Source organism: Meles meles, chromosome 1 (assembly GCF_922984935.1).
Source record: "Meles meles chromosome 1, mMelMel3.1 paternal haplotype, whole genome shotgun sequence".
Taxonomy (NCBI): Eukaryota; Metazoa; Chordata; class Mammalia; order Carnivora; family Mustelidae; genus Meles; species Meles meles.
This window is the reverse complement of record NC_060066.1, coordinates 216,087,970-216,114,250: the sequence shown is the minus strand read 5'-3', so window position 1 is coordinate 216,114,250 and position 26,281 is coordinate 216,087,970. Positions and strand designations below refer to the sequence as shown.

At 63.5% G+C, this 26,281-nt stretch overlaps 2 protein-coding genes across 5 annotated transcripts in view; one reads left to right on the top strand and one right to left on the bottom strand.

Annotated features, from left to right (window-relative positions):
* CFAP74 (cilia and flagella associated protein 74) overlaps window positions 1–420 on the bottom strand; it is a 71,665-nt gene extending 71,245 nt beyond the window's left edge. Inside the window, 1 exon segment of the mRNA XM_045985320.1 lies at window positions 367–420. Coding sequence (XP_045841276.1) covers window positions 367–420 — 54 coding nt within the window.
* Window positions 421–3,140: 2,720 nt separating this feature from the next.
* Window positions 3,141–12,801, top strand: GABRD (gamma-aminobutyric acid type A receptor subunit delta). 4 transcript variants are annotated; one of them, XM_045979020.1, is made up of 9 exons: window positions 3,141–3,374; window positions 7,947–8,059; window positions 8,329–8,396; window positions 8,492–8,712; window positions 9,779–9,861; window positions 10,328–10,465; window positions 11,118–11,273; window positions 11,512–11,723; window positions 12,096–12,801. In XM_045979020.1, exons 1-9 carry the CDS (start codon window positions 3,307–3,309, stop codon window positions 12,663–12,665), a joined length of 1,629 nt encoding a protein of 542 aa, XP_045834976.1. In that variant the 5' UTR covers window positions 3,141–3,306; the 3' UTR covers window positions 12,666–12,801. The 4 variants fall into 4 exon arrangements, with proteins under 4 accessions (XP_045834976.1, XP_045834984.1, XP_045834974.1 ...); XM_045979028.1 differs by having other exon boundaries at window positions 3,142–3,374; window positions 12,056–12,503; XM_045979018.1 differs by lacking the exon at window positions 3,141–3,374 and adding an exon at window positions 6,869–7,058.
* The last annotated feature ends 13,480 nt before the right edge of the window (window positions 12,802–26,281 follow it).

Below are 26,281 nucleotides of genomic sequence, written 5' to 3'. Positions count from 1 at the left end.
CTGCTTCTCAGACCAATGGATTCTGTGTAAAAATCACAGCATTCATAATTACAGGCTACGCTCAAGAAAATTCTTCTGTGTCACTGCTGTTTTTCTCCCCAGTAACTTCGTACAGCAGCCTCACAAATATATCAGGCCGGGATTTTAAATTTAGCTAGTGCTGCTTCCCCTCCCGGATTGCTGTGACTCACCTCTACCTCCCGGGGCCGTCCTGCTGCTCGGGTGGACGCCGGCCAGCTCTCTGCCCAAGCCCCAGCCTTGGTGGCATCCCATCCCATTTGCTGTGAGCACCAGGCAAAGCGATTAACCAAAAGGTAAATAATACCAAAAAGACGGCAGGCTGATACTTTCCAGAATCTAACAGACCAGGAGACCACACTTGTCTAGTTCTTCCACATGCAGCTTGCGGCTGCCGCGCATGGTCCCAGGGAAGTGCTCCTGCGACTCCCAGGGACAAACCAAGGAGGTGGAGTTTCCGAACCTTCCACTGAAGACTGTCCTGTCCGGCTCCGCTCCGTGCCATATGGGCAGAGCATACCGCCTCCGGCATAAACGGGAGAAAGACAGTGATGTCACTGCCCCGAGCTTGAAACCAGAGGCTCTGCATGGGTCCTGCCTGCCCGAGAAGCCACCTCGTCAAATAAGCCAAAAGGGACACCATGGACGAGTTAAACAGACGTACGCAAGGGGACCAAATGCCTTAGGTTTGAAATTTGTTCCTTTTTCATCCTCATTCCCCTGGTCTGGTGCCGAGCCCCCTGTTCTGCGCTCTTAGTGGTACCAAGAAAGGGGCTGCGGTTGTCCAGGCGTCTGGGCAAAGGGCACAGATCTTCCTGGAGACGGAGAAACTTACACTTTCCCAGGGGTCCTTCTCAGGGATTTTGACAGTCACCAAAGTCCTACTTGGAGGGTGGGTTCTCCCCTCAAAAAGTACCAGGCACGGGATTCGCACGGAGAACAACTTACGTGTTTTCCAGAGAAGGGAAGTGGCTTGACGGACCTCTGAGCGGTGAGCATTTCCCAGACCCTCAGGGGGAGGGACCAGGGGGCCGGTTCCGTCCCACAGACACAGATGCTCCGGTATCCGGGGCCTCCCCTCAGCCCAGCCAGCAGCCAGACATGCAGAACCAAGGCCTTGGTTTCCTGACCTTTGCTGGGGGCACCCAGAATTGGCTCTCTCTGTTCGGAGGCTGTTGTCTGAATGGGGACCAAGAGGAAAAAGGGGACACAGAAATGGCCACAAACTAATTCCTGAAAAACCAGAAGAAGGAACGATAAAAACCCCACTCCTCAGACCTAGACAAACCAGGTAGGGACAGTATAGACCTGAAATGGAGCTTGCGGATTCTAGGGAAGAAAAAGCATTTTGACTGACGGTCACGGGAGGCCCCAGTGATCCCGGTCACAGCGGCTCCTACAGAAACCTCCTCCGAGCGCGTGCAGCAGGTGGGATGTGTGAGCAGGTGACTTCTTTATGTCTCTGTCTCTTCGTGATTCTCGAAATGGCGCTTGTCTCCAGGGCTTGCGGAAGAAGAGGCGAGCAGATGTCCCCAAACAACCAGAGCTAAGGCTACAATTCCTGTCCAGTGACCCTCTGCAGGGAGAGCTTAAGGTTCGCTTTATGCCTCAGCTAACAAGCAAGTGAAGAAAATGGCAGTAGACTCTGGGTCACCCTGAACTAATTGAGTCAGGTGATTCAAGGTCAAGGTTACTTCTCAGAGCCTGTCAGCACCTGGACCTTCTCAAATATTCGGAGAGTGACGGTGAGCTCAGCATGGTGGCCTGGACCCGCACAAGGATCAGAGCTTGGGACTGGAAGGCAGGAGCTCCCGAGCGGTAAAGCGGCTGCGGACCGTGCTCATTTTTCTGGCTTTTGGAGACTGAGCCTGTGTATTTCCCTACATTTATTAAGCACCTTCTATGTGCTAGAGGTTTAGATGTGAGGGAGCCCGAAGAAGCAGGCAGGTGAGACCTCTGTGCTGGCGGGAACGGTAACGATCCTGGCGAACGTTCACAACTCTGACTTTGTGCAAGGACACACTCTGGGTGCTTGTTGGAGGACTGACTCCTCCCCACAAACACGTCCAAAAGGGCCCACAGGAAAGTGGCCCCGAGGCCCTGAGACTTGTTCAGAGCACAGGCACATTGGCGCCGCGCGGGAACACGCTGAGATCTTTGTCTCTCTACCCAGAGGCGGCATTGACACAGACCGGCCTGGCTCTCTTACCCTCTTCCCGGCTCGAGGAAAGAAAGCTGGGAACCAGCCCCCTCCCTGGATACCCGGACACTGCGGTCTCACAAGGAGGCGTAACCCACTCCAGAACAAGTTTGCTCATTCGAAGGTGTTTTCACGAGAATTCATCGATTGTCAGCTGGTAATGAGTCCAGAAGTGAATAAATGAGACAATGACAAAGTGTTTTGAGGGAAACTGTGTAGAACTTTATGTTGAAAAGAATTAAAATAGAAAACGCTCAAGGCCTTGACTTTCTCAGCTTTGTGGGGTGCAGAGGGCAGATGTCCCCCAGCCATCCGCAGTGCCCTGCAGGGGGGACCCAACAGGTGGGACAAAGCCAGATCAGGCCAGACGGGGAAGTCACTGCATCCGGAGGCCAGGACCGCGGCGGGGAGCACCCCCATGGCGCACCTCGCTTCTCTCCCCCAGGCAGGCCTTTCAGGGTGGGCAGAGCTGCTCTGCCCTTGACAGCTCCGGCTCTGCTCTGCCCCAAGTGCGAGGGGTTTGGAAGGAGCTGCTGGCGGGGGGGTCTCTCCTACGAACGGGTGAACGCCGCAGGGGTGCTAGTCCCCGCCCCGTGCCGCGCTCCTCAGATGCCTGAACCAGGTGCCCGGGACCTGTGTCCCCCACAGACAGCCCCGGGGACGAGGATCGCCGCGCCCGGTCGGGCAGCGGGCGGCGGCGACCAGGCGGGTCGCGGGGCTGGGTCGCCCCCCAGCAGCGGAGATGCGGAGGGGGAGTGCCCGACCCCCGGGGAGGCTAGGCGGGGCGGGAGCTGGAGGCGGGGCGCTCCGCGAGGCCCGGGGGCGGGGAGGAATCCGCGCGGCTCGGGAGTGCGGCGGGCTGGGCGGCAGGTGGGGGCGGACGGGCGGGGCGGCTGGGGGGCGGCCCGGTTCGGGGCGGGGCGGACTCCGGGTTCTGCGCTCCGTCCGCCCTCGCGCCCGCGCCGCGCGCCCTCCGGCTCCCGCCCAGCCTGTGCTGCTGCCGCGGCCGCCGGAGAAGCAACTTCTCGAGCGCCCGCGACCGGCGGGACCTGGGCGCCGTCCCCGGTCCAGCGCCAAGCGCCGAGGCCATGGACGCGCTGGCCGGGCTGCTGCCCCCGCTCCTGCTGCTCTGCGCGCAGCAGCCCCGCGGCGCCAGGTAAGCGGCCCGGGGTCCGCGCTGCTCCCGGGGTCCGCGCTGCTCCCGGGGTCGCCCTCGGTGGGGAGAACCCTCGGGCCTTCATCCCCACCCCCCACGCCTCTCTACCTCCACCCCCGTCTTCATCGCCCCCGTCGACTCCCGTCTTCACCCCCCGTGTCCACCCCCATCTCCCCGCGAGCACCCTCCTCCCCCCACCCCGTCTCCCCCGCGGGCGCTTCTCTCGGGACTCACCGCGCCGCTGCCCTTGGGGCGCGGGCCGCGGCCACCCCAGCTGCGGGCGCCCCCGGGTGCTGTCCGCCGTCCCGGTGCTGAACCGGCGCCGCTCGGCCGGACGAGGGCGGGGAAGACGCTCCCAATCCCCCCGGGAGCCCGGGCTCCCTGGGGTCGTCCGCGCCAGAGGCACTTGGCCGGTCCCTGGCTGGCTGGTGCCCTTCCAGGCGCGGGCTGAGCGCTCGGCTCGGCACGAGCTGCAGGCAGGCAGGAAGGAGCGATCCTGAGGACACGGGGGAGGAGGCTGCTCCTTTTCCCATGGGAGCAGAGCTACACAGACGAGCTTCCGCTGCAGCTCGCAGGGCTGGGGTGGACGCGATGAGGGCTGTGGGTGGTCGTCAGAAAGTTCCGGCTCAGGACACTGGAGTCTCCTTTCCAGGGGAACCCACTGAATTCCAGAGTATGCAGGTGGGAAGGAGCCCACTGCCCGCTTGGGGTGGGGGGCTGCATAGCGATGGGAGGTGAGGGGGTGGGGGACATCCAGGACAACTCAGGATTTCTGTCAGGGGAGGGGGGGATGAAAGAGGTGAAGAAGAAGGGCCCCCTGGGCTGTGGCTTCCTCCCTTTGGCCTCAGGGACCAGTAGGGTCCCTTCTGGTTTGTCTCTTCTCTGGGGACTTGAAATGGGCCCCAGGTAGCCTGGCATCCCATGCATTTATCCCGGTCACCTTCCACGGGAGTTGTGAGGGGACTTTTTGAGGATTATCTTGGTGCAAGGGCTGCAGAAAACCAGAGCAAGGACAGCCCCCCTCCCCTAGCATTCCAGACTTCTGGACCCTTAGAAACTGGAAAAGGTCGAACATCAGCCTGTGTTTGGGTTATAGACACTCAGGCATCACATATCGGGGACGTGGGGGGAGATGTGGTCCGAATTTCTTTGTTGGGACTTGGGCGGCAGAGCCAGGAAGCTCTGGGTCTGGCCACAGTGTGGCCATTGTGCCCAAGTCCACAGGCAGCGTTGACGCGACCCCTGTCCTCGGGAGGGCTCTGTTCTTTTATGGAGCTCCACGGTCCTTTTCCCTCTTCCCACTTCAAGGTAACAGGAAGGGCAAAGCACTGAGGCATGGCCATGGACGTATGTCCTAGAGGCCTGGGACCAGCTGTGGGCCCAGCACAGCCGTGCAGCTGTGATTCCAAAATATCCCAGCTGCTTCGGATCCCAAAGTCTTAGCCCAAGTTTGACACCAAAGCTCATTTGGTAGCAAAGCCTGTTCGCTTTTCCATGAGGCTCATTTATCCTACTTTTGGGGCCTGCTTGTACTTTCCTGCTGGGAAATTCTCCAGACCCTCCCCCGCACCCCAAGTCCGGAAGTGCATTATATCGCCTTTCTAAAAACAGAAACATTCTGAACTTTGACCCACATCTGGCTTGGGGTTTGGCTAACGGATGTGTCCGCCTGCGCAGTGAGGTCCCGGCCAGGAGGAGAGCCTCTGGGCTTTATGGGCCTTGGGTGGCGACCTTGAGACAGTGTCCTGCTGCAGTCCGGAGCCTCCTCTCCCAGCTTCTGTGTCCCTCCGCTCCGGAAGCCAGGAGGACAGCACCTCCCTCCCCTCGGGCTTGGTCCTCACACCCGGAGTGGAGCCGTGTGGGAGGACGGACAGGAGGTGCCTGCTCTGGCCGCTGGACTCAGGGCAGATCCTGGGCTTCCTGGTGGGAGAAGAAGGAAAGTGCCTTGCGGCACTGGTGGGTTGGGCCCAAGCTGGGCCTTCCCTGAGCCTGAGGACCCACTGGTGCAGTGGGCGCCCGAGCCTGCCGGCTGCACACCCTACGGCCGGCCCCGCTCTGGGCCACCGGCGCCTCCGCGAGCCTGGAGGAGCTCTGCCCATAGCTCTGGTGCTGGCTCACCGTGCGGCTGGTGTGGGCTTCCTCCCCGCCTTGGTAACCGAGGTGTCAGAGCAGCTGGTGCTTCCGTGACAGCAAACTGCTGGGGACCGCGGGCTTGTGTGTGCTCGGGGAAGAGGACCCGCTGCCTCGCTCAGCTACACCCACCTGTCCTTGTCCCCAGGGGCACAGACAAGTGACAGGGGTCAGTCGAGGGAGGGAGGCCTGATGGTGCCTGACAGCTGGGTGAAAGCTGCCCGTGTTTCCATGGGGCCTGCTTCACCCCGGGGGTCTGGCCTCTGTCCCCGAGATTCTCTGTCGACACAAGGGGAGCAACCCCCTCCCCAGGCCATCGTTGGGTCCGAGGCCATCAGATGAAACAGAACCTCTCGCCCAAGGCCAGTCAGAGTCTCCACAAGCTTGCCCTGTGCCAAGCTCCCTGCACGTGGCCTGTGGACCCCGTCTGCCCCTTTAGCTGCCCACCTGAACCATGGGAGGAAAGCAAGGCCCCACAACCCAGGCTAGCATGCCGGGCATCCTTCTCGGATGGCCTGTGTCATCTCTTCACAGCTGGAAAAATGACAGCCCCTGTCCTAGGTGACAAGTGAGATGGGGCGGGGAGCCTTTCCCCTTCAGGCTCCACTAGGGGTGGCAAAGGCTAAGAAGTCCACGGGCATCCTTCCAGTTCAAGGCGATCTTCAGGGCCAGGGGCCTCCCCACGGTCCTGCCTTCACGCCTGCGAATGGGCCTGGGACCGAGGAAGGGTGCTGCTGCCTGGGCCACCACGCTGAGGCCAGGGAGGGATGGTGTCTCCTGACAGCCTTGTTCCTGGCGGGCTGGCCGCTGTAGCAAGATGGCAGCTGGGGTCGGAAAATAAAACCCGGTTCCAGTCCCTTCCTGCCCGATCTTCAGGGCGACCTCGTTTGTGTGTTTACTATGCTGTGCTTGGGGCCAGGACTTCGCTCAGGTCTTTCTTACACTTCGTTACCAGATCACCTGCCCCTGCTCTGGACCTGGTCGTTGTCTGGAGGGACCGAGGTGGTCCCTGGGGGTAGGTCAGGGTTTGTGAATTTCTTTCGCTAAGGAGCTCTTGGTTCAAATTCAACCTTCTTCAAAGGGCCCGTAGATGAGACAGAGGAGGGCTGTCCCAGGCAAGCTCCAGACAAGGGACAAGGTGTTCTAGAACCCCCTTCCGAGAGTGCAGCGTGATTACAGAGTAACATGAGTCCGTTCTCAGATGCCCTCCTCTCTTCCCGCCTGAGTCTGGACAGGCCTTGTCCTCCGGCCAGGCGGCAGGTCGTGTGAGTTTCCTGGGGCTTCTCTAACAAGTGACCACAAACTGGGGGGGCGGGTGCTTAAGACCATGGACATTTATTCTTTTCCAGCTCTGGAGGCCAGAAGCCCAAGATCAAGTGTGAGGGCAGGGCTGACTCCTTCTGGAAGGTTCCGAGGGAGAATCCATTCCTGGGCTTCTTGGCAGTTTGGGGCCCTCCTGGGGTCCGTGGCACCCCTTGGCTCGGGGCTGCGTCTCTCTGATCTCTGCCTCTGTTGTGACAGGACTTTCTCCCTGTGTGTCTGCTTTCTCTTCTTGTAAGGACACCACTCTTTGGATTAAGGTCACCCTAATCAAGCATGATATCATCTTAACTAATTACAGCCCAATTTCCAAATAAGGTCCCATTCTGAGGTTCTGGGTGGACATTAATTTGGGGCGGTGCTGTTTACCCCAGGACAGGTGAGCACAAGTAGGGGCGGGCAGGTAGGGCTGCTGGGGAGCCTTTGGCAGTCTGGGGTGTCCCAGCCACACGACACGGCTCTGCTGGGGACAAACACGACCAGCACAGGCTGCCAGTGGGACTCCCTTGCAGCCCTTGGCACGGTCCCAGCTGCTCTGGGATCAGGCTAAGCTTCAGAAGCACAGGACAACCTGGGGGTCTCTGGGGCCAGGCCTACGCCTGCCTGGAAAGGGACAGAGAGCAGGAGGTCGGCTTCAGCGTCCCCATGGGCCCTTCGCCTTGCCCTGGGTCAGGTTTGGGACCTCATCCAACCCCGCCAACACCCCCACCAGCTTTCTGGTCACACTTCTCTTCTCTCAAGCCACCTCCTGCAGAGCACCTCACCCGTCGAGGCTGGAAGGAAGACCATGGGCCCTTGCCAGCCCCTCTGAGGCGATTCATTGGGCGGTGGGGACTCTGGGACTGGCCACTCTCCTTGGGCTGGTTGTGGAGGGAGGCTGGGGACTCTGCCTGACCCAGCCCACTCACTCAAGGCCGGGTGGGTAGGAGGCAGCTGAGCAGAGAGGCTGGTGGGGCAGGTGGAGGAATCTTGGGCCCTGCTCCTTCCTGGGGCTCCCCGTTTTGGCCGGTGTTCCTGGGACTGGCCAGGTCTGGCCTGGAGGGGCTTCACAGCCATCTCCCAGGAAGGACCGAGGTTCCATCCCTGGCTCCCAGCCTGTGACCAGTGAACCTTTGTTTCCAGAGCGATGAACGATATTGGGGACTATGTTGGCTCGAACCTGGAGATATCCTGGCTCCCCAACCTGGATGGCTTGATGGAGGGCTATGCTCGCAACTTCCGGCCGGGCATCGGAGGTAAGCGCGGTCGGCGGGGGCATGGGTAGACTCCTGCATCCAGCAGCAAGCCTTGCTGGCTGTGGGACGGCTCCCCTGAGGGTGCATCTGCGGCCCCCAAGGAGTGTGTCCGATGTCGACAGCTGGCCCTGCAGGGAGACAGCGAGGAGGCTGGGTCTTCTCAGCATCTCGTTGCAGACCGTCGCCAGCACGGTCCTCCCTGCAAAGCCCCATCCCGCCTGCCTGGCTTTCAGTGGGCGGAGAGCCTGGCCTCAGCTCCTTCCTTGCAGGGCCCCCTGTGAACGTGGCCCTCGCCATCGAGGTGGCCAGCATTGACCACATCTCGGAGGTGAACATGGTAGGTACTGGCCACCCTCTGCCGCACCCCTGCCCGGGGCTCCCAGGACAGGAACCGGGCTGATGGCCAGTGGCCCTCCCTGCCTCCCCATGCAGGAGTACACCATGACCGTGTTTCTGCACCAGAGCTGGCGAGACAGCAGGCTGGCCTACAACCACACCAACGAGACTCTGGGGCTGGACAGCCGCTTCGTGGACAAGCTGTGGCTCCCAGACACCTTCATTGTGAACGCCAAGTCCGCCTGGTTCCACGACGTGACGGTGGAGAATAAGCTCATCCGGCTGCAGCCCGACGGCGTGATCCTTTACAGTATCCGGTGAGCCCAGAACCGGTCCCAGCGAGAGGCTCCGCCGGGAGCCAGTGGGGGGGGGGGCATCCGGAGCCCCTGGGCACCAGCACCGCTGAACCCACAGCAGCTGCAGAGGGGGCGGCGGGAAGCCCGCAGGTGCAGCTTTCCACGCGGTGCCTTTCTGTTTTTTCTGCGGGGGTGAGAGTCACATAACATAAAATTCACCATCTTTGCGCGAATGCTTCGTGGCATTCAGTAGATTCGCGGTGTTGTGCAAACATCACCTCTGTGTGATTCCAGAACGTCTCATTCCCCAAAAAGGAGACCCCGGGCTCCTGAGCCTTCCCTCACCCCTCCCCCCTGAACCTGCTTTCTGCCCATTCTGCACATCCTATGTCGAGTGAGTCACGTGCGACGTGTCCTCTTGTGTCTGCCTTCAGCAGCGTTTCTGGGGTACCTGTGTTGTGACGTTCATCAGGGTTTTGTCCCTTCTGTGGCTGAGTAGCATTCCGTGGCCTGGCGCCCCCTCGCGCGTTCAGGAGCCCTGGGCCCCCACGTGTCGGCCATCGTGGGTGGGGCCGCCGTGAGCACGAATGTCCACGCATTTGTTTCCACACGTGCTTCTGACACGTGCCTTTTAAAAACAGCATTGTTGCCAACCAGGAGATTTATGTAAGAGTCTAAATTCTTCTGGAAAGTCAGAACGTTTGGCAACCCCAGCCTCTTCCCACACTGCCCGGTCGGCGGACACGCCCAGAGGCTGTCCTTCCGCGCAGGTCGGGGGCTCAGGCGGCCCTTGTCTTCTGAGCACCGCCCCCCCCCCCGACCCGCCGCTTAGCCAAACAGGCCAGCCTTTGGAAGGACGAACGAAGTGAAGGGAGCCCAGCTGCCATTCCCGAAGGAAGAGCCATGAGTGTTTGTCCGTGGGCCGCAGCGGTCCGCACTCCCCCCGCGGCCAGCGTCTCGCCGGCAGAGCCCCAGGGGCCGCTCGGCCGCCCTCGCTGGAGGGGGGCCCCGGGTGGGGGTGCAGGAGAAGCAGGACGGCGGTGCCGGCCTCCCTCCCGGAGACCTCAGCAGCACGTTGTCTGGGCAGAATCACGTCCACGGTGGCCTGCGACATGGACCTGGCCAAGTACCCCATGGACGAGCAGGAGTGCACGCTGCTCCTGGAGAGCTGTGAGTCCCTCCGGCCGCCGTGGCTCCCGACCCTGCTGGGGGGCGGGCAGGGCACTGGCACCGTCAGGGACCGCTGCGGCTGACCTGGCTCGGGGACCGGGAGGCATCTGGGGTGGGCCCCGTGGAGTCGAGGCTGACGGGAGGGAGCCGGAAGGCCTGAGAGGACCCTCGTCCCAGGGGCCAGGGCCTTGCCTGGGACAGGCGGGTGTGGAGCCCAGACGAGGCTCGTATCTGTGTCACTCGGCCAGCGTGACAGCCCCTGTGGGTCACCCGGCGATGGTGACCGGCCCTGTCCGCCTGCCTGGGGTGCTGGGCACGGCCGCAGCCCTTCTCGCCCCTGGCCGGGTCTTCTGGTGCTGTGCCCTGTTGCTGCTGCGTCGGGCTCCCCATGTGCTCCCCTGCTGGGCTGCCGGGGGCGGGGGGGGGGGGGGTGCCGGCTCTGCTGCCCGCCGGGGCTCTCCCGCAGACGGCTACTCGTCCGAGGACGTCGTGTACTACTGGTCGGAAAACCAGGAGCGGATCCACGGGCTCAACGAGCTGCACCTGGCCCAGTTCACCATCACCAGCTACCACTTCGCCACCGAGCTGAGAAACTTCAAATCCGGTAACACGGCTTCTCGCGGCTTCTCCCCATGAGCCGGCTCGCGGGTTTCTGGCCCCTCTACCGGAGCCGGCAGCTGGCTCTCGGGACCCCCGAGGAGACCCTGGAAAACCACGGACAGGCACAGGCTGCACCCGGGGACTCTGGACACCACAGTGTGGACGGGGGTCAGGTTTTCTCGGCCTTGTTCCTCCGGACTTTGCTGTTTTCTGCAGGCAGGCAGCCCCTGGGGCTTGGGGAACATGAGGGGCCAGGGCGACAGGGGCCACGCCTCCTGGGGCTGCTTTGTCTTCTGGTCCTTCCTGCCCCTTCCCAGCTCCTGTCACCCGGTCGCTGGTGCCAGGGAGCCCAGCTGGCCCTCTCCTTTCGTTTGGCTGTGCCTCAAGGAGGGCCAGGATAGCTGGGATGCCCACATGGCTGGGGTAGGAGCCTGGGCCAGTGTGGCCCCGGAACCCATCTCCTCTCCTTCCTCTGGGTGGTCCTGCAGGGAGCCAGCCTCCCTCCAGGACTAGAGCCTGGGCAGGGGAGACCCCTGACCCATCAGGCTGTGTGGGGGAGGTGGCGAAGGCCAGAGTCTGGGGCTCGCAGGGGCCTCTCCGTCCGAGGGTCACCGCGTGTGTGAGGCGGGTCTCAACCCGGGGTGTTTCCCCGACAGCCGGCCAGTTCCCCCGGCTCAGCCTGCATTTCCGCCTCCGGAGGAACCGCGGCGTCTACATCATCCAGTCCTACATGCCGTCCGTCCTCCTCGTCGCCATGTCCTGGGTCTCCTTCTGGATCAGCCAGGCGGCAGTGCCGGCCAGGGTGTCTCTAGGTACGGGGCCCTGACCCTGCCTCGGAGGGAGCAGGCCGGAGGGCAGGAGCCCGGAAATAGGACCCCCGCCCCGCCAGCCACGAGCCCAGGTCTCGCCTCCCAGCCCCATGTTCCAGCTGTCCTGGGCCCAGGGCTGGCTGGGCCAGGTCCAGTCAGAGGAGCCTGACCTGCACCTGGGCCGGGGTGCGGGTGCGGGCAGATGGCGGGGCACAGCGCCGTCACCGCCCCTCCCAAGCAGGTATTACCACGGTGCTGACCATGACCACGCTGATGGTCAGCGCCCGCTCCTCCCTCCCGCGGGCCTCGGCCATCAAGGCTCTGGACGTGTACTTCTGGATCTGCTACGTCTTCGTGTTCGCCGCGCTGGTGGAGTACGCCTTCGCCCACTTCAACGCCGACTACCGGAAGAAGCAGAAGGCCAAGGTCAAGGTCAAGGAGCAGAAAGCAGAGGTGAGGCTGACCTGCCGGCTCCCTCCTGTTCAGGGTCGAGGACAGCCTCCCCCACCAGCTCCCAGTGGCCCCCAGTCCGCACACCCTCTAGCCCCAACACGGAGGGGCAGCTTTGCCTGGGCCCCTTGTCCTGGGACCTGCTCGGGACCCTCTGCCCACTGCTCTGGGGAGGTCACTTGCAGCCCCCGGCGCACGAGAGCAGGTCCAGACTCTGACCCGTCCTGCTGCCGGACGCGGGGGCACTTGGGCACTGGCCCAGGCTGGGGTCCTGGTGTGGGGAGGCTGCCCTTGTCTCAGCCCTGTCTCCTACCCCGCCCCGCGCCGCCGTGCAGATGGACGTGAAGAACGCCATCGTGCTCCTCTCCCTGTCAGCCGCCGGTGCCCAGGAGCTGGCCGTGTCCCGCCGGCACTGCCGTGGGCCTGGGAACCTCATGGGCTCCTACAGGTGTGTGGAGATGGAGACCGGAGAGGCCAAGAAGCAGGGGGCAGGCCGCGCGGGGGGCCGGGGAGGCCTCCGTGCACTCTTCAAGCCCATTGATGCCGACACCATCGACATCTATGCCCGCGTGGTGTTCCCCGCGGCCTTCGTGGCCGTCAACGTCCTCTACTGGGCGGCCTACACCATGTGAGGCTGGAGGGGCGCCTCGCCTGCCCTGGAGCCCGCAGCCGCTGGGAGATGGGCTCTTGGGTTGGTCTGCCCGCTCTGCCTGTTTCGAAGGCAGCATAAAACGAGAGGAGAGCCTTGGCCTCCCTGAGGACCCCAGACTCTGTCCCCACCGGCTCCTGGAAGACCACCCTGGGGCTCTCCCATGCACCCTTCCTGCGGACCCCTGGCTGGGCTCCTCCTGGACAGCAGACCCAGCCCGACCCGGGGCTGAGCCACACAGGCCCAGGGCCCTGGAGGAACTCTGCATTGGATTCAAAAAACCGTCCCGATTCTAGGCATTTGCTCTGTGGGCCTGGGACCAGGTCATGGGAGGCTGGGAATGGGCGGGCTCCTTTCTGGGTGAGACGGTGGAGAAGGGCATCCGGGGGCCTTCGGTCCCAGCATGAAATAAAACGAAGCCTTTGGCTGGGGGCTGTGTTCCCTGTCGCTGGGTGGAGCTGCGGCCGCGACCTGGCGGACCAGAGAGCCGTCCTCTAGCTGTGGGCTCCCTGGGCTCCGGACCGAGGGACTTGGAGCTGTGTCCCCCAGGCAAGCCATGTGGCCACGTCCTTGGGCACTGGCGGGAGGGGCAGAGGTGCGGGGACCTGGAGAGGGTCGAGGGGTCGGTCACGGGTCACCTTGATCTCTTGGCCCCGCGGCCGGGGAGTCACTGTGCTGTCTTCTGGGACGTGGTGACGGGCGAAGGGAGGCCATTGAGTCCCCGCAAACACCACTCAGCTCCCCATCTCTGCTGCCGCCGTGCACGCGGGGTGACTAGGTTGCAGCTGGGTGACGGGGTTGCTGGTCATTGGAGATCCGAGTAAGGGCGTCCAGACTTTCCGTGCCACCAACACGAGCGTGACTTCACAACGGAAGTCGGCAGGGGGAGGAGCCGTGCTTGCTGCGGAGCTGGGATGGCCGGCTCCCGTGGCCGAGGTCAGCCACGGGCATGCCGTGCTGTGGTCAAGGTGGCAGCCAGGCAGCTGCCCAGCTGGCCCCGTGGCACCCCTCCGGGTGGGCCCCCCAAGCCGCCTCAAGGGGAGCACAACGGTGACTACGCGTGAATCAGGCGGTCCTGCCACCTGCCTCTGACACACCGTCTGCCCAGGGGTCTGCAGCGTCTCGAGGCCTCGGCACAGGATGCTAGAGGGTGCGGTGCCTAGTCCCAAAGGGCTTAGTTGGCAGATGGACCCGTGAGTGTCCAGCACAGCCCTGCAGGGTCGCTGCCTCCCAAAAGACCCCCCACGTCAAGGGCAAAGAAGGGCGTTGGCTCATCTGGGCAAACCCCAACCAGCCTACGGCCTTCCAGCTCCCCTCCCCCTCCCTCCAGCTCCCCTCCCCCTCCCTCCAGCTCCCCTCTCCAGCTCCAGCTCCTTCTCTAGCTCCAAGGCCCCTTCCTGGTACGAGGCTGCCACTGGTCCGTCGCTGTCAAGGACTGGGCTGCAGAGCTTGGTAGAGTCATCCCAGGGGGTGGGACTGGCCAAGGATCAAGTCCTCCAGGACCCAGTGTGACCAGAAGCGGCAAATGGAGTGGACCTGGGGGCGGGCGGAGAGCAGGTGGCCGCCGAGCAGCCGAGTGGGATGTGGCTCAGCTGGGGATCCGGGCCACCTCAGGACAGCAAGGAGTGGTGGGGGCGCCAAGCCTGGCCAACTCCGTAAACAAGGACAGTGATGCCCAAGGGCAGCGGCCCCTTTCTCCCTTGTCCCCCTCGGCACCTTGTCGACGACCTTGCATGACACCATGCAGGGTCCCTGCCCCTCCTCTTTGCCGCCTGGAGCACTGCCTGGGGCAGGGTGTTCAAGCCCCAGAAGGAAGCTACCAGGCCGGGCTCAGGGCTGCCCACCCCGCCCCCAACCCCCCAGTCCCGGAGGTAGCCGGGTCCTGTCCCAGGTCCTGCGTTGTACCGAGGAGGGCCAGGTGGGGTAGGCTCCACCCCTCGGCCTGCAGGGGTTGTGCAGGTAGGTTCAAGGTTCAGGGAGCCGCTGCGCTCACCTAGGTGCAGGGCCCTGCCCCCCTCCATGCACGCCCGTCCTCACCTCCCCTGCGGCTTGCCGGCTGCCCTCTTTCTGCTGCACATAACCCACAAGGAGCTATTTAAAGCCGGCCTTTGTGCCTGCCTCGGGCACCCACGCGGCGAGGCCCACCCGGGCAGGAGCCTTCGCCGGATTCCGCAGCCAGCGATCACTCCCTCCAGCCTGCAGGCTTCTATTTCTGCCCACATGTTTACAGGGCCAGGAGAGAGGGACGGGAAGGGCTGGTGCTTTTTCAACGCGGAGTTCTATTCCGGTGGTGATGAGACGGGCAGACTGACGGCTGGGGCGGGTCGAGGTTTGCAGCTGAGCGGGGCTTGGGGAAATGTTCCTGTGTCAGAGGCATCCGGACCGGCGGGGGGCGGGGGGACTGTCTCCGGATGTGCCTCGCTGCAGCAGGGACAGTTTTGGGGGCTGGTGGCTGCGTTGTCTGTCTCTGGCAGAGGCTGGGACGTACGTTGCCAATGCAGACTCTGAGATGCTTCCCTGAGAGCTGGGACGGCTCCTGCCCAAGTCCGGAGGGCTGGGGCAGGCTCCGCATAGACCTTATTTCCAACTAAGGACCGTTGGCATGGATTTGGGGGGGAAACACGGTTTAAGCCAGCATGGGGGTGTCCCAGAGGCAGGAAAAGCTGACAAGGTGCTTTACCCCTGGGGCTCTCAGGTCCCAGTCCCACTGGGGAGCCTCTGCCCAGCGTGTGCGGCACACCTCTGTACCGTCCGCTTGAGGAGTCACGGGCTGGGGCATGTGTCACCCACTGCCACCCCAGGGCCACCTGCCTGCGAGCCGCCGGCAGCCCCGCGGCACCGTGGAAAGTTCGAGAGGGGCCGTGGCACCGGCACCACGGCAGCGGGGAGTCCTCCCGGCCGCGCTCGCGTCTGCTCAGGACGTCGCTAGTTCTCCGAGGTGGTGGTTGTCACAGCGCCACCAACGACAGCTGAGCACGAGAGGCCAGAGTCTGTGCCCACGGCCGCAGGTGCTCCCGAGAGTCATGCTGTCCCCCACCGCCCCCGTCCGTCCCTGCCCAGCGCCTCGGCTTCCTTCGGTAGCTGCCCGGCTCAGTGACCGACAGCCTGGTCCTGAGGGCTGAGCCTCGGTCGCCTGGCCCTCGCCGGACCGCGTGTGGCTGCGGTAACCCACTGTGGGCCACGGCTGTGGATGCCCCGAGAGGTGAACCCCGCAGAACTGAAAGGCAAGCATTCCACTCGGGTTTCCGGCTGCCGGAGGATTTCCACTCGCCAGCGCTCCCGACGGGCACTCAGGTGGGCAGGAGGCGCAGCAGTCCGCGGTCACCTGACCCGACGTATCAGACCGGTGCATCCATGAGCCCGGGCCGACGTGGCTTCCCCTCTGTCATGTGGCTCTCGGGACCCCAGTCCCACACGAGGTCACAGAGTCCAGAGGAGGGGGAGGCATTGAAGCCACGGGATCGCCGACCCGATCTACCTGGGCCACTTTTTATGCAACTTTTTGACCCTCGAGGCTCTCTTGATCCTAAGCCAGGTGATGTCTTTCCACCGTCTGTGCCCGTGGACTGTGCCCACTCAGCAATGCCCATGGCGGGCCGCTCTGCGTGTGCCTCTGCTCCAGGTCCCGTGGCCAGGTGCCGTGGTCACGGTCTCATCTTGGGGCAAATGGTTCTCGGGTGTGGCCTTGCTACCGAATCCCAGGGGCGCTTCTACACATCTTCTGACAGGGGTTTGGTGGAGCCCACCACAGGCCCCTCAAGCCCCGCTGGACTTCCGACCGCTAGAGACAGGAAAGCTGGTGCCCAGCCTGGCCCTGTGGTCCGCATCAGCAGACTGACCTGGAGCGTGAAGGGTCTCCACTCCCGAGTTCCTTGTCTTTGAGGTTGGCCTTGACAACCTTGAGGTGCGTCCCCAGGGAAGGCAGTGTCCTTCTGAGTCAGTCTCTTTGCGGGTGGATGAGGGCAGCTTCCGGCTGTGGCCGGCTGTTCTCCATCACGGGACAGGGCAACACCAGCGGACCCTGACGTCAAATAAATCCACCCGAGAGGAACATGGGGACGGGGAATGACCCCAAACGTGTCCACAGACCCGCTGAACTGACTGCGGGGAACGTGGGCCAGGACCCCGTTTACCCTTGACCTCTCTAAGCCTTTGTGCTACCTGGGGGCCAGTTTTGACATTCTCTTGGCATCATCATCAACTCAGACTCTGTACCCAAAAGTGCTTCAAAACTGTGGGCGTCCTCGCCTGGGGGGCTCAGTCGGTGGAGCATCTGCCTTAGACTCAGGTCATGATCCCGGGGTCCTGGGATTGAGTCCCACATCGGGCTCCTTGCTCTGCTGGGAGCCTGCTTCTCCCTCTGCCTGCTCTGCCTGCCACTCCCCCTGCTTGTGTTCTCTCTCTGACAAATAAATAAATAAAATCTTTAAAAACAAAAACAAACAAAAAACTTTGGGTGTCCTTTGTCCAGAGTGAGTCCCCATGGATGGCAGCAGGAAAATGCTGGGGGAACCCCTATCACGGACGCACGTGTGGTCACGTAGAGCCCCTCCGGGGGGGACCAAGCCTCTCGTGCACGACAGGGGTCTGGATGGCAGAATAGGCTCGTGTTTCCTGCGGTGGCCACTGACATGAGCCTTCCGCGCTCCAGCACTCGGTCGTGCCGCTCCCACATGCCGAGAGCCCTAGTCTGCTGCTCGTCCGTCCGCCCAGGGCCACCACGGTCCACAGATTCCCACGGGCGCCTGGTTCCTCCCGGACCCTCTTCCCATCAGCATAATGGCCCCCCGTGGCCGTGATGACTCCGTCTCCTGCTGCAGCTCCCGTGGTGGCTTTCCTCTTGTCAACACTGGCCAGGCGATCGGCTGCCGCTGACCTTCTCGACGATGCCCGCACCCTTTCCTGTAGCTTCCGTGAAAGGCGCATCTTCCAGGCCCCCCTCAGGACCCAGGGAGCTGGTGGTCCCCGCGGCCCGCATGCCCCCGCCCCGTTAGCCCGTGCCGCGTACTCTTCCAAACCCGTTTCGGAGTCGCAGGCACCACCGCCTCCCAGCCCCAGGCAGGCTCCCCGAGGGGGTTAGGGCTGGCCTGTTAATGCTGTTAGACGTAAACGCCCCCGTATCCACAAACCCTCCTCTGTGCCGCCGTCATGCCACGCCCCCGTCCAGCCGTCTTCAGACCCGCTTGGGGCTCGACCTCAGGTTCCCGCCGGCTCGGATCAGCCAGGAGCGCTGTCCCTCCGGGCGTGGGGGCTCTTCCCTCCCCTGTGGTCCTTGGCATTCCCTCTCAGACCGAGCTTGGGCCCCACGGTTTGTCTGGATGCTGGGAGGAAGGGGGCGGATTCTGAGACGGACAAGTATAAGGCTTGAAAGGTTTGTGAAGTCCTCATCCCCGAGACCTGTGAGCGTGATGCTGTTTGGACACAGGGTCTCGTTGACGTGAGTAAGACGGAGATTAAGGTGAGGGCATACGGTGTGAGGGTGTGGGGCCTACATCCAGCCCCGGCGTCCCGTATGCGGGGACCCAGAGAAGGCCGTGTGAAGACAAAGGCAGACGTGGGATGTACGTAGGAGCCCCGAGGAGGGCCAGCACCCCGGCAGCTGGAGAGAGGCAAGGAGCAGATGGCCCCTGTCGCCTGCCGGAAGACCCGCCTGCTGGCACCGAGCTCTGACTCCGGGCCTCCAGCCTGGGACACGGTGAAGTCCTGTGGCCTAAGCCCCGCGGTCTGTGGTCACGTGTTACAGCAGCGACGGGAACGAACACAGCAGGAGTCACTTTCCAAGGTCTCTGCCTCGGATGAGGTCTTTCCTGGGACTCCAGACAAGGCAAACCTCCCTCCACGAACGAACGGCACATGGAATGGGAGGACAAGATTCCCAGGTGAACTTGCTTGCAATGACCCCAAACCCGGCCTCAGGCCGTACACGTTCTGAGCACAGGGGACAGGTCAAGGCCACCCCTCACTCATGGCTGGGATCTCCTCACTTATGACTGTGCCTTCAGCCTAACGGTCCAAACGTCCGCCCTCTGGTGGAGGCAGCCAGGCTTCCTTAGATGCCCGGAGGAGGCCACACTGGTTCTCCGTCCCCCACGGCGAAGGCTCTGCAAGCTGGCCAGCACCCCACTTTTCCCCCGCAGGTGCCCTTGCCATCATCTAGCGAGTGAGCCAACCCCACACTCTCGCCCAGTGCACTTCCGTGCCTGTGGCCCCCTGCAAAGGGGCCCAGGAGGCAGCCGTGTGCCAGCAGGGAGCGACGGCAAGGAGGAAAAGGCCATGGACCCCATGTTCCTGAACTGGCTGGGTGCTGGGAGCTGCTCACACGGACAGTGGACGGACAGGTGTATTGTCTGCTCCCCCCGGAGATCCCTGAAGACCCACAGGGAACCAACTTCCAAGGATCGATTCCCATGCCCCAGTGCTTGACGCTTGTCCGCAGGGAGAGTCACTTCCCACCCTTTCAGGCGGCCGAGCAGGTCAGAGAGGGTCCTGGGGCAGAACAGAGATGGGGACGAGGAGAGCTTTGGAGATAAGACACTGCCTGTGTGCTTGGGGACGGCCCACCCTGCTGCTCTGAAATTAGAGGCGAGGCCAGGGACATGGCCCGGAGCCCTGGCAGCGTCTGGGACCGAGAAGCTGGGGATTTCAGTGTGAGAGATGCAGCCATGGGAGCGGTGATCCCTGCGCGCTGCCCTCTCCCGCCCTTCCGAGCACGACTCCGCCTGGCCGAGAAGTCCTGCCATACGGTTGCTCCAGTGTGGGCTCTGAACTGACTGCTTGGTCTGCTTAAGCTCGGGCAAACTACTCCCCAGCCCAGGACCCCCACATCCTCTTCTGCGGGACTGAGCTGGCCCTGTCAGTGATAAGAAGCGCTTACAACGGTGCCTGGCCGGTGCCTGGCGGCTCCCACCACTCGCTGTGCTGTGCTGGCCCGGGGCACCCCCTGCCTGGTTGGGCTGGGGATTAGCCTTGTTAAAGAAGAAATGCAAAAAGAAGGCCACAGTCAGTATTTGGGTTTAGATATTCAAAATAGGGTTTGCAGCCAGAACACAGTCTCACAACCCTGGCTGGGCCTTGGAAATTTCCTAAACTGTTTCAGCTCCCAGTGGACGCAGGAAGGGCAATTCTAGGAGACTCAGATTTTCTCCTCAGTGTGGTGTAGTGCAGGCCCCAAGGTCGGCTGTCCTGGGGGTGGGCGGGGAGGAGGAGGACCGATCCTGAGAAGTGGGGAAAGCTTAGGTCTCCTGGCCATGGGGAGCTGCAGGAAGCAGGCGTACAGGGGGGAGGAGGAAGGGGCGCCCGCAGGCTCACGGGGCTCTGGGCACACCCAGCTCCAGGTTCAGTGACTTCACACGGTGGAATCTGGTAAACACTGTGACTGGCGCTTTGATTTTTCAGACAGCTGCTTTACCAGGGGGGCACGGAATGCTGCGCGCAGAGCACGGACGTTCGGGCATTCGTCAAGGGCCCTCCTGCCCCCTGCGGCTCCTGAACTCAGCAAAGTTCGGAAGGGGGCATGGTGGGGTCAGACGGGGGACAGGCCAGGCAGGGTTTGCAGCCTGCTCTCCGGAGCCTCTGGGGTGCCTGCCCCGGAAGCCCCGAGGCTGGGGGGTGACCCTAGCACAGAGCCTGGAGCTCCACCTGGGCCGAGTACGACCAGGCGGAGGCTTGGAAGCGACTCTTCTGGGCAGCCTGCGGGGCCCTGCCAGGTGAGGAAGCAGCATTCCAGATTCCCACCGGGACGCAGTTTTCCACGAGTTTCTCTGTTTCCGCACGTCCTTACTGGCAAGATGCCAACTGCCTTTCGTTGCGGACGTCTCTTCTAGGAGTTTGTTGAACGAACAGTTTGGAATTCTCTCTCGTCCAAGAAAGGGCAGGGTTTTTCCTGTCCATTATGGAATTTCTGGGTTCTCTGAGCTCAGAGTTCGATTCCTGACCTGGAACCCGCTGCATGTGCAGTGCCCGCCCGGGTCCCCCGTGTTCTCCTGTGGGACGCGGGGGCAGGCAGGCGGGGGCAGGCTCAGCGACCTTCGCACCACTCTGTGCCGGAGCAGTAAGTCCTTTGTCTCTGACCCAGGACTCTCCGGCCGTCCGACAGCTTCTGCGCAGCGGAGGGGATCACCGTCCCAGGAAGTTCCTCTGCCGTGGCTGCAGACAGGACGCCCCGGTCAGAGCTGGCTACTCTCGCCTTGCAAGCACAGGCCGGCCCAGCGAGGGTCTCAGGACCCCTTCAGGCCACCACCGTGAGTTTGCACCGGTCCCTTCCCACGGCTCCCAGACACGTCTCTGGAGGGAGGCGCGTCCATAGAGATGACGGAGACGGGACAGAGCCTAGAAGGTCGTTTCAGGTGAGAAGTTTAGTTGTTTGTTTTCCTGCTGCCGTGTGCACAGGGCTTGTGAGAAAGACCAGAGAAGGAGGAGGAAAAGGCACAGAAGCCACACGCTCTCCCCTCCAGGTGAGGGAGCTTCTGAGGTGAAACTTCCCCGGCTGAGTCTCCACGGGAGGGGCCGAGAGCTGCCCCAGGCTACCCTGGAAGGGCCACGACAGGACAGAAACTTCTTGCCCTTTCCCGAGAGCCGAGTCGGGACCCTGCCCTCCCGGGTCATCCCCCACTCACAGGCGAAGAACCTGCAGCCCAGCGAGCGGGCCGCTTCCCCGTGTCCCGTGCTGCCCTCCTCAGCCAGGCTGCCAGGTTCCACCCCAAAAGGGCCTCACCCCTGCATGTCGCACTCCATTTTCAAACACCTGGCGGCCCCTCCTTCCAGGCCCGTCGGGATGGCCCCTCCCCGGTGGGCCCAGGCGCACAAGCATCGGATGGGGTGGCCACAGGCTTCACATCCTGTGCCGGGACGCCCTACGTTTCCCTCCCTGCCGAGGACACCCCCAGACCCGACCCTGGAGCGGCTGCCGACCACCAGCAGTCCCAGGAGCAGTCAGGCCCGCTGGGCGGCTGCACCTGGAGGCTGGTCCCCTCAGATCAGCCTTGAAGACACAGATCTTGGGGCTCCCCAGAGGTGCTGAGGCGAGGAGGTGGACAGGGGTGCTGAGGCACCAGGGGACCTGCTGGGGACGCCTGTCTGGTGCCGCTTCTCACAAAGCCACAGCCCTTCCCCCAGGTGGCGGAGTTTGTCCTGAGAGCAGTTTGTCCTGCCCGGGGAAGGGTCGCTGGGGTTGGCAGGGTGTCAGGGGTCAGCGAGGGCTGCATGTCACCTCTGGGGATGGCTGCCTGGGCCCCGCCCACGGGAGGCTGCTAGCTGTGGGTGACAAGGTCTCAGGGAATCTTTTCCCAGCTTGGGGATGCTGGGGTGCTTTCCAACAGGACAGTGCCTGCGCACAGCCAGGCTGCCGGGCCATCTGCTGGTTCGCCCGGACCACCGGCAGGGGTCCGGCCTCCTTCTGTCCCAGCAGAGCCACTCCTGCCTGGCCCGAGTGAGCATGAGCCCAAGCGTGCATGTGTCTGTGTGCAAAATTAGCTCTCAAAGGTCACTGCGGACTCCACTCTGCAGCCGGCCGTCTCACCTCCCACGCTCGGTCCTGCAGCTCTCAGGACCCACGTCGGGGACGCGCAGATGTTTTCTGGGATGCGCAGGTGTTTGTGTATCCACTTTGTTCTTCACGGCGGATTTCCAGAAGTGGAATGATGAGACCCAAAGGCTTGGGGGCTTGTAGTCACCTTGCTTTCTCGAAGGTGGTCCCGGCTGCCCCTCCTCCCAGTCCCTTCCCAGGGCAGGGTGACTGGATTCCACCTGGGTCTGGAAGCCTGACCCTGGGGCAGTGTATACACAATACCAGGCTCTGGGGCCCACTGAGGCCCCAATCTCAGTCTTTGAGTAGAAGGCAAAGGAGACTGTGGAGGGGGGGCTCCGTGCGGTGGAGGCACCATGCCCAGTGCGTCCCCGACACCCGCGGCAGTGGACAGGCCCCCGTCTGCAGACAAGGGTTCAGCCCAGCCGCTGGGGGCCTGTCTTGCTCTGTCCCTGTCTCCCTGTGATGCTTCTACTTAACTGCTGTTTTCCTGTGGCTAAAATAGCGCCCGCAGGCAGCCCCCACGGGTGGCATTGCCATGGTGACCGTGGTTTTGGGTGCTGCCTCCTCAGACGCGTCTATGGCTCGCTCCGGGTTTTAAATATAGTCCCGGGCAGCTGCGGGGACTGAAAGCGGGACAGACGCGTGTTCCAGGAGGGGAAGGGCCTTTCCCTCCTCAGGGCCCCGGCCCCGCTGGTCCGGCCCGGAGGAGAAGGGCTGCGCCCCGGGGACACACCCAGCGGGGGGAGGCGGCCGTCCTGGCCCTGCACCTGGCGGGTCCTGCGACCCCGACGAAGCAGGGGGCCACCCAGACCCTCGGTGTCCTCTTTCGGGGAAGGGGCCCATGATACCACGTCCTAGGGGTCCTCCCAGGGGCAGGGGGAGACTCTGGGAGTGCGGGTGCCTCGGGGCCCCCGCTCGTGCGAGGGGCGGGGCGACCGCGGGCCCGGGAGGTTCTGAGCTGCTCCCGCCGCCAGCCCCGCGCCAGGGCGCGCACGCGCACACACGCACGCGCACAAACACACGCACGCGCACAATCACACACGCGCGCACGCACACAAACGCACACGCACGCGCACACGCGGGGACCCCACGGAGGAGCCCCACGGGCGCGCGCAGGCGCAGCAGACCCCGCGCGCCGGGCCGGGATTCTGGGCGGGGACCCGGTGCTCTAACCGACGACCTCGCCGCGGACCGGGACTGCGGGGGCCCGAGCGGACGCCTCAGCCCGCTGGGGTCCCGCCGCGTCCGAGGCGGGGCGGGGCGGGGGCGGGGCCGCCCCATACCCCCCGCCCACAGCGCCGCCCACCGGGGCTCCCGGCCGCGGCCCTCCGGCGCCCTCTGCTGGGCCAGCGCGGCACTGCGCGCACGCGGGAGGCGGTGCAGAGGCCCGCGCGGTGATGCACGCGTCGGCCCCCGGAGCGAGGACCCCGCACGCTCGCCCTGCGGCAGCGCCACCGCGGCTCACAGGCCATGGTGAACTGGCGCAGATGGGGACAAAGAGCTCGCGGCACGTGGATGGCACCGCTGCCTCCGACACACGCACACGCGACACAGACGCACGGGAGGGTCGTCACGCAACACGGCCGGACGCACGCGGAGATGGAGACGTTGCTCTCCCTCTCCTTCTGGGCGGGACCTCGGCCCGCGAACCGAGCGACCTTTTCTGGAAGCTCCCGGCCGGGTCGCTGGCTCCTCTCCCTTCCTAACGCGGCGCCAGAGGCCCCCTGGGGTCTGTTCCAGCAGCTTCTGCGGCCTCGCCCTGACCCCTCCAGACACCCCTGCCCCCTGGGGCCACAGAGCCTGTGCAGGAGCCACCCAGCCTGCCTGTCTTGCTCTCCTGCCTCGCAGCACACATCCCCATCCCATCACCAGGCTCTCTCGCGGGGACCTGGTCAGACCCGGCTCTCCCTACAAGCTGCCACACCTGTGTGACCAGTGACGAGCGCCCATCTCCCCACCGGTGTGCGCTTTCCATGACAGAGTCCGCCCCAGTCTCGGCATCCAGCAGGCCCGTGCTCAGCACCCGCTGAACACATTAATCGGCGAGTGAGGGGAATGTTGTCTCTTGAACCAGTTTTTCCAAATCCCGTCCTCTATGACAAAGAAAGGAAACACCTGCTGCCCTTCCCCTCCCAGCTGTGTGGGAGCACACGCCCTGGGCTTCCGGAGCCTGGGGTGGTCCTCACTGCCTGGGGTGGTCTCATGCCGGCCGGGAGGCCCCGGTAACCACCTCCTTCTAGACAGTCCCAAGGGGACACTAATGCGGTCCGTGGGGTCTGATGAGGGAGGCAGCCCCCGGGTGGGGTTCTGCAGGGAGGGCTTTTCGGGAGGGACCCCCGCCAAGGCCTTTGCTTGTGTCTGATGAGGCTCACGAAGCTTAAACTCCACCTGGCTTTCACCCCACCCCTAAAGCATCTGGACGTCATTTGAAAGTGTCCTCATAAAGAACATTCGTGGGGGAAAATCACAGGCCAAGCTAGGTGGGGCCTGGCCACCCTCCTCCCCAACCAGCGCCGCTCTGGGGCTCCAGGTGACAAGGGAGGGATGACCTCCCTGTGGGGTTTGTCGGGAGAGGAGGGAGGCAGGGCTGCTGAGGTCGCTCCTGACCCCCTGCTGTGACGTTGCAGACTTACAGCAAGGCTCTATCACTTTAATAATCCCTTTTTGAAAGCCAACACCTTTGCGTTTTTTTCATTTTGGAAATACTACGTGTCATTATGAAGGCCTATGAGGCGCTGGCAGGGAGGGCTGGGAAACAGAAGCTGCTGAGAGCTGGAAGGGACCTGTCCTCAGCCCCAGGGACTTTGGCAGGTCTGTCCTTGGGCGACCAAGTCCACCCCCCCCGCCCTTCCCCCTCCCCTGTCCCCTCACGTGGCAGACTGGGGAGGCAGAAGTCCTGTCTGGGGCCCCTCAGCGCAGCGCCTGGATTGGCATATCTGAGGGGTGTCTGCCTACTCATTCCCTCCCTCATTCCTTCCACGATGTGCCAGACACCCAGACACCGTGGGGACACAGCAGGGACCTACGCTGACTGGGTCCCAACCCCTGTCACGTGTGGAGTGGGGAGTGGCTGGAAAATCTGCGGACAAACACCTGTGCCTGTCGCCAGGGCTTGGCTGCCTGCGGGGCCGCCTGCTGGCCGGTCTGGACCACGCCCTCTACTCTTGAGGCCCTAAGGTGGGGGGGAGTGCAGGAGGCCGTCCACCCTCTGGAGACTGTCCACAGGCCTGGTGGCGGGGGGACCCATCATTTTGCAGAGCTGTTTTGGGGGGAGGATGCAAAAGCCAAAGTCCTCCACGTCCCGGGGGGCCACAGGTAAGTTTTCTGGTCACAGCACCTGATGCATATGCCCTCACCCGGGCCTGGGACAGGATGCGTAAGAGACTCGGGGTAGACCCTTCCCCTGGCCCTCCTCCTGGAATAGGCCTCTCCCCCCCAACCCTCATGGAGAACAGAGCCTTCCCCCACCTGGCCCTCAAACCCTGCTCAAACCCTTCAGGCTCGGCCCCGCCCCCCCCCCCCCCCCACTGTCTTCCCTCCCCGGGATGGGGGTGCTGCAGTTCCAGACGCTGCCAGCACCGGCTTCCGGGACAGAGGTTCCACGTGCCAGCTAGCTCACAAGTGAGGTCAGTCCCCACAAGAGCACAGGGGCCCTCGAGGCTCCCACCCCTGCAAGGGCTTCCCTGGTTAGAAAGGGCTCTGGGGCCCGACTTGGCTGTTGTGTCTGGTGGGGGACATCAGAGAAATGGGGATGCAGAGAGATGGACAGACGCCGGCCCATCCTGCCGACAGCGGGTGGTGGGCATCCATACCTGGACTTGCTGCTTCCTGCCCTGCCTTTCAGGCAGGAAATCAGAATGCCAGGGAGATGCTGTGGGGTATCAGAGGATCCCCCTCCTTTCGGAGATGGTCTGTGTCCACTGAGATGCTGTGGGGTATCAGAGGATCCCCCTCCTTTCGGAGATGGTCTGTGTCCACTGAGATGCAACCTTGTTCTTCTCCTCCCGTCAGGACCTCCTGTCAGGACTGCCTGAGGCCATGTGCCAGGCTGGGTTCTGGACGCTCAAGGGCACAAGGCCACAGTGCCCGCCATGGGCTGCTTGAGGGGCCTGGCGCAGGGACAGGTGCATCCCACACACACTTGCCACCTTGATGCTGCTCCTGTGGCAGATTCCTGCTCAGCCCCATGGGCCCCATGCTGCTCCCCTGGCGTGGCAAACCCTTGTACCCCATCCCCTTCGTGCCCAACTGATAGCCACAGTGCTCTCTGTGCCCACGCCGGGGCTGTAGAGGAATCGCCCACAGGGTGCGGCGGGGGAGTAACCGGGCATCAGGGACATTAAGTGGAGACTCAAAGGAAGTGTGGGTCTGGGCAAAGGTGCTTCT

Coding starts and splice junctions, on each gene's coding strand:
- GABRD (XM_045979020.1), top strand. CDS start 3,307: ATGGACGCGCTGGCCGGGCTGCTGCCCCCGCTCCTGCTGCTCTGCGCG. Junction 8,713..9,778: donor GTGATCCTTTACAGTATCCG/GTGAGCCCAGAA, acceptor TTGTCTGGGCAG/AATCACGTCCACGGTGGCCT. Junction 9,862..10,327: donor CACGCTGCTCCTGGAGAGCT/GTGAGTCCCTCC, acceptor GCTCTCCCGCAG/ACGGCTACTCGTCCGAGGAC.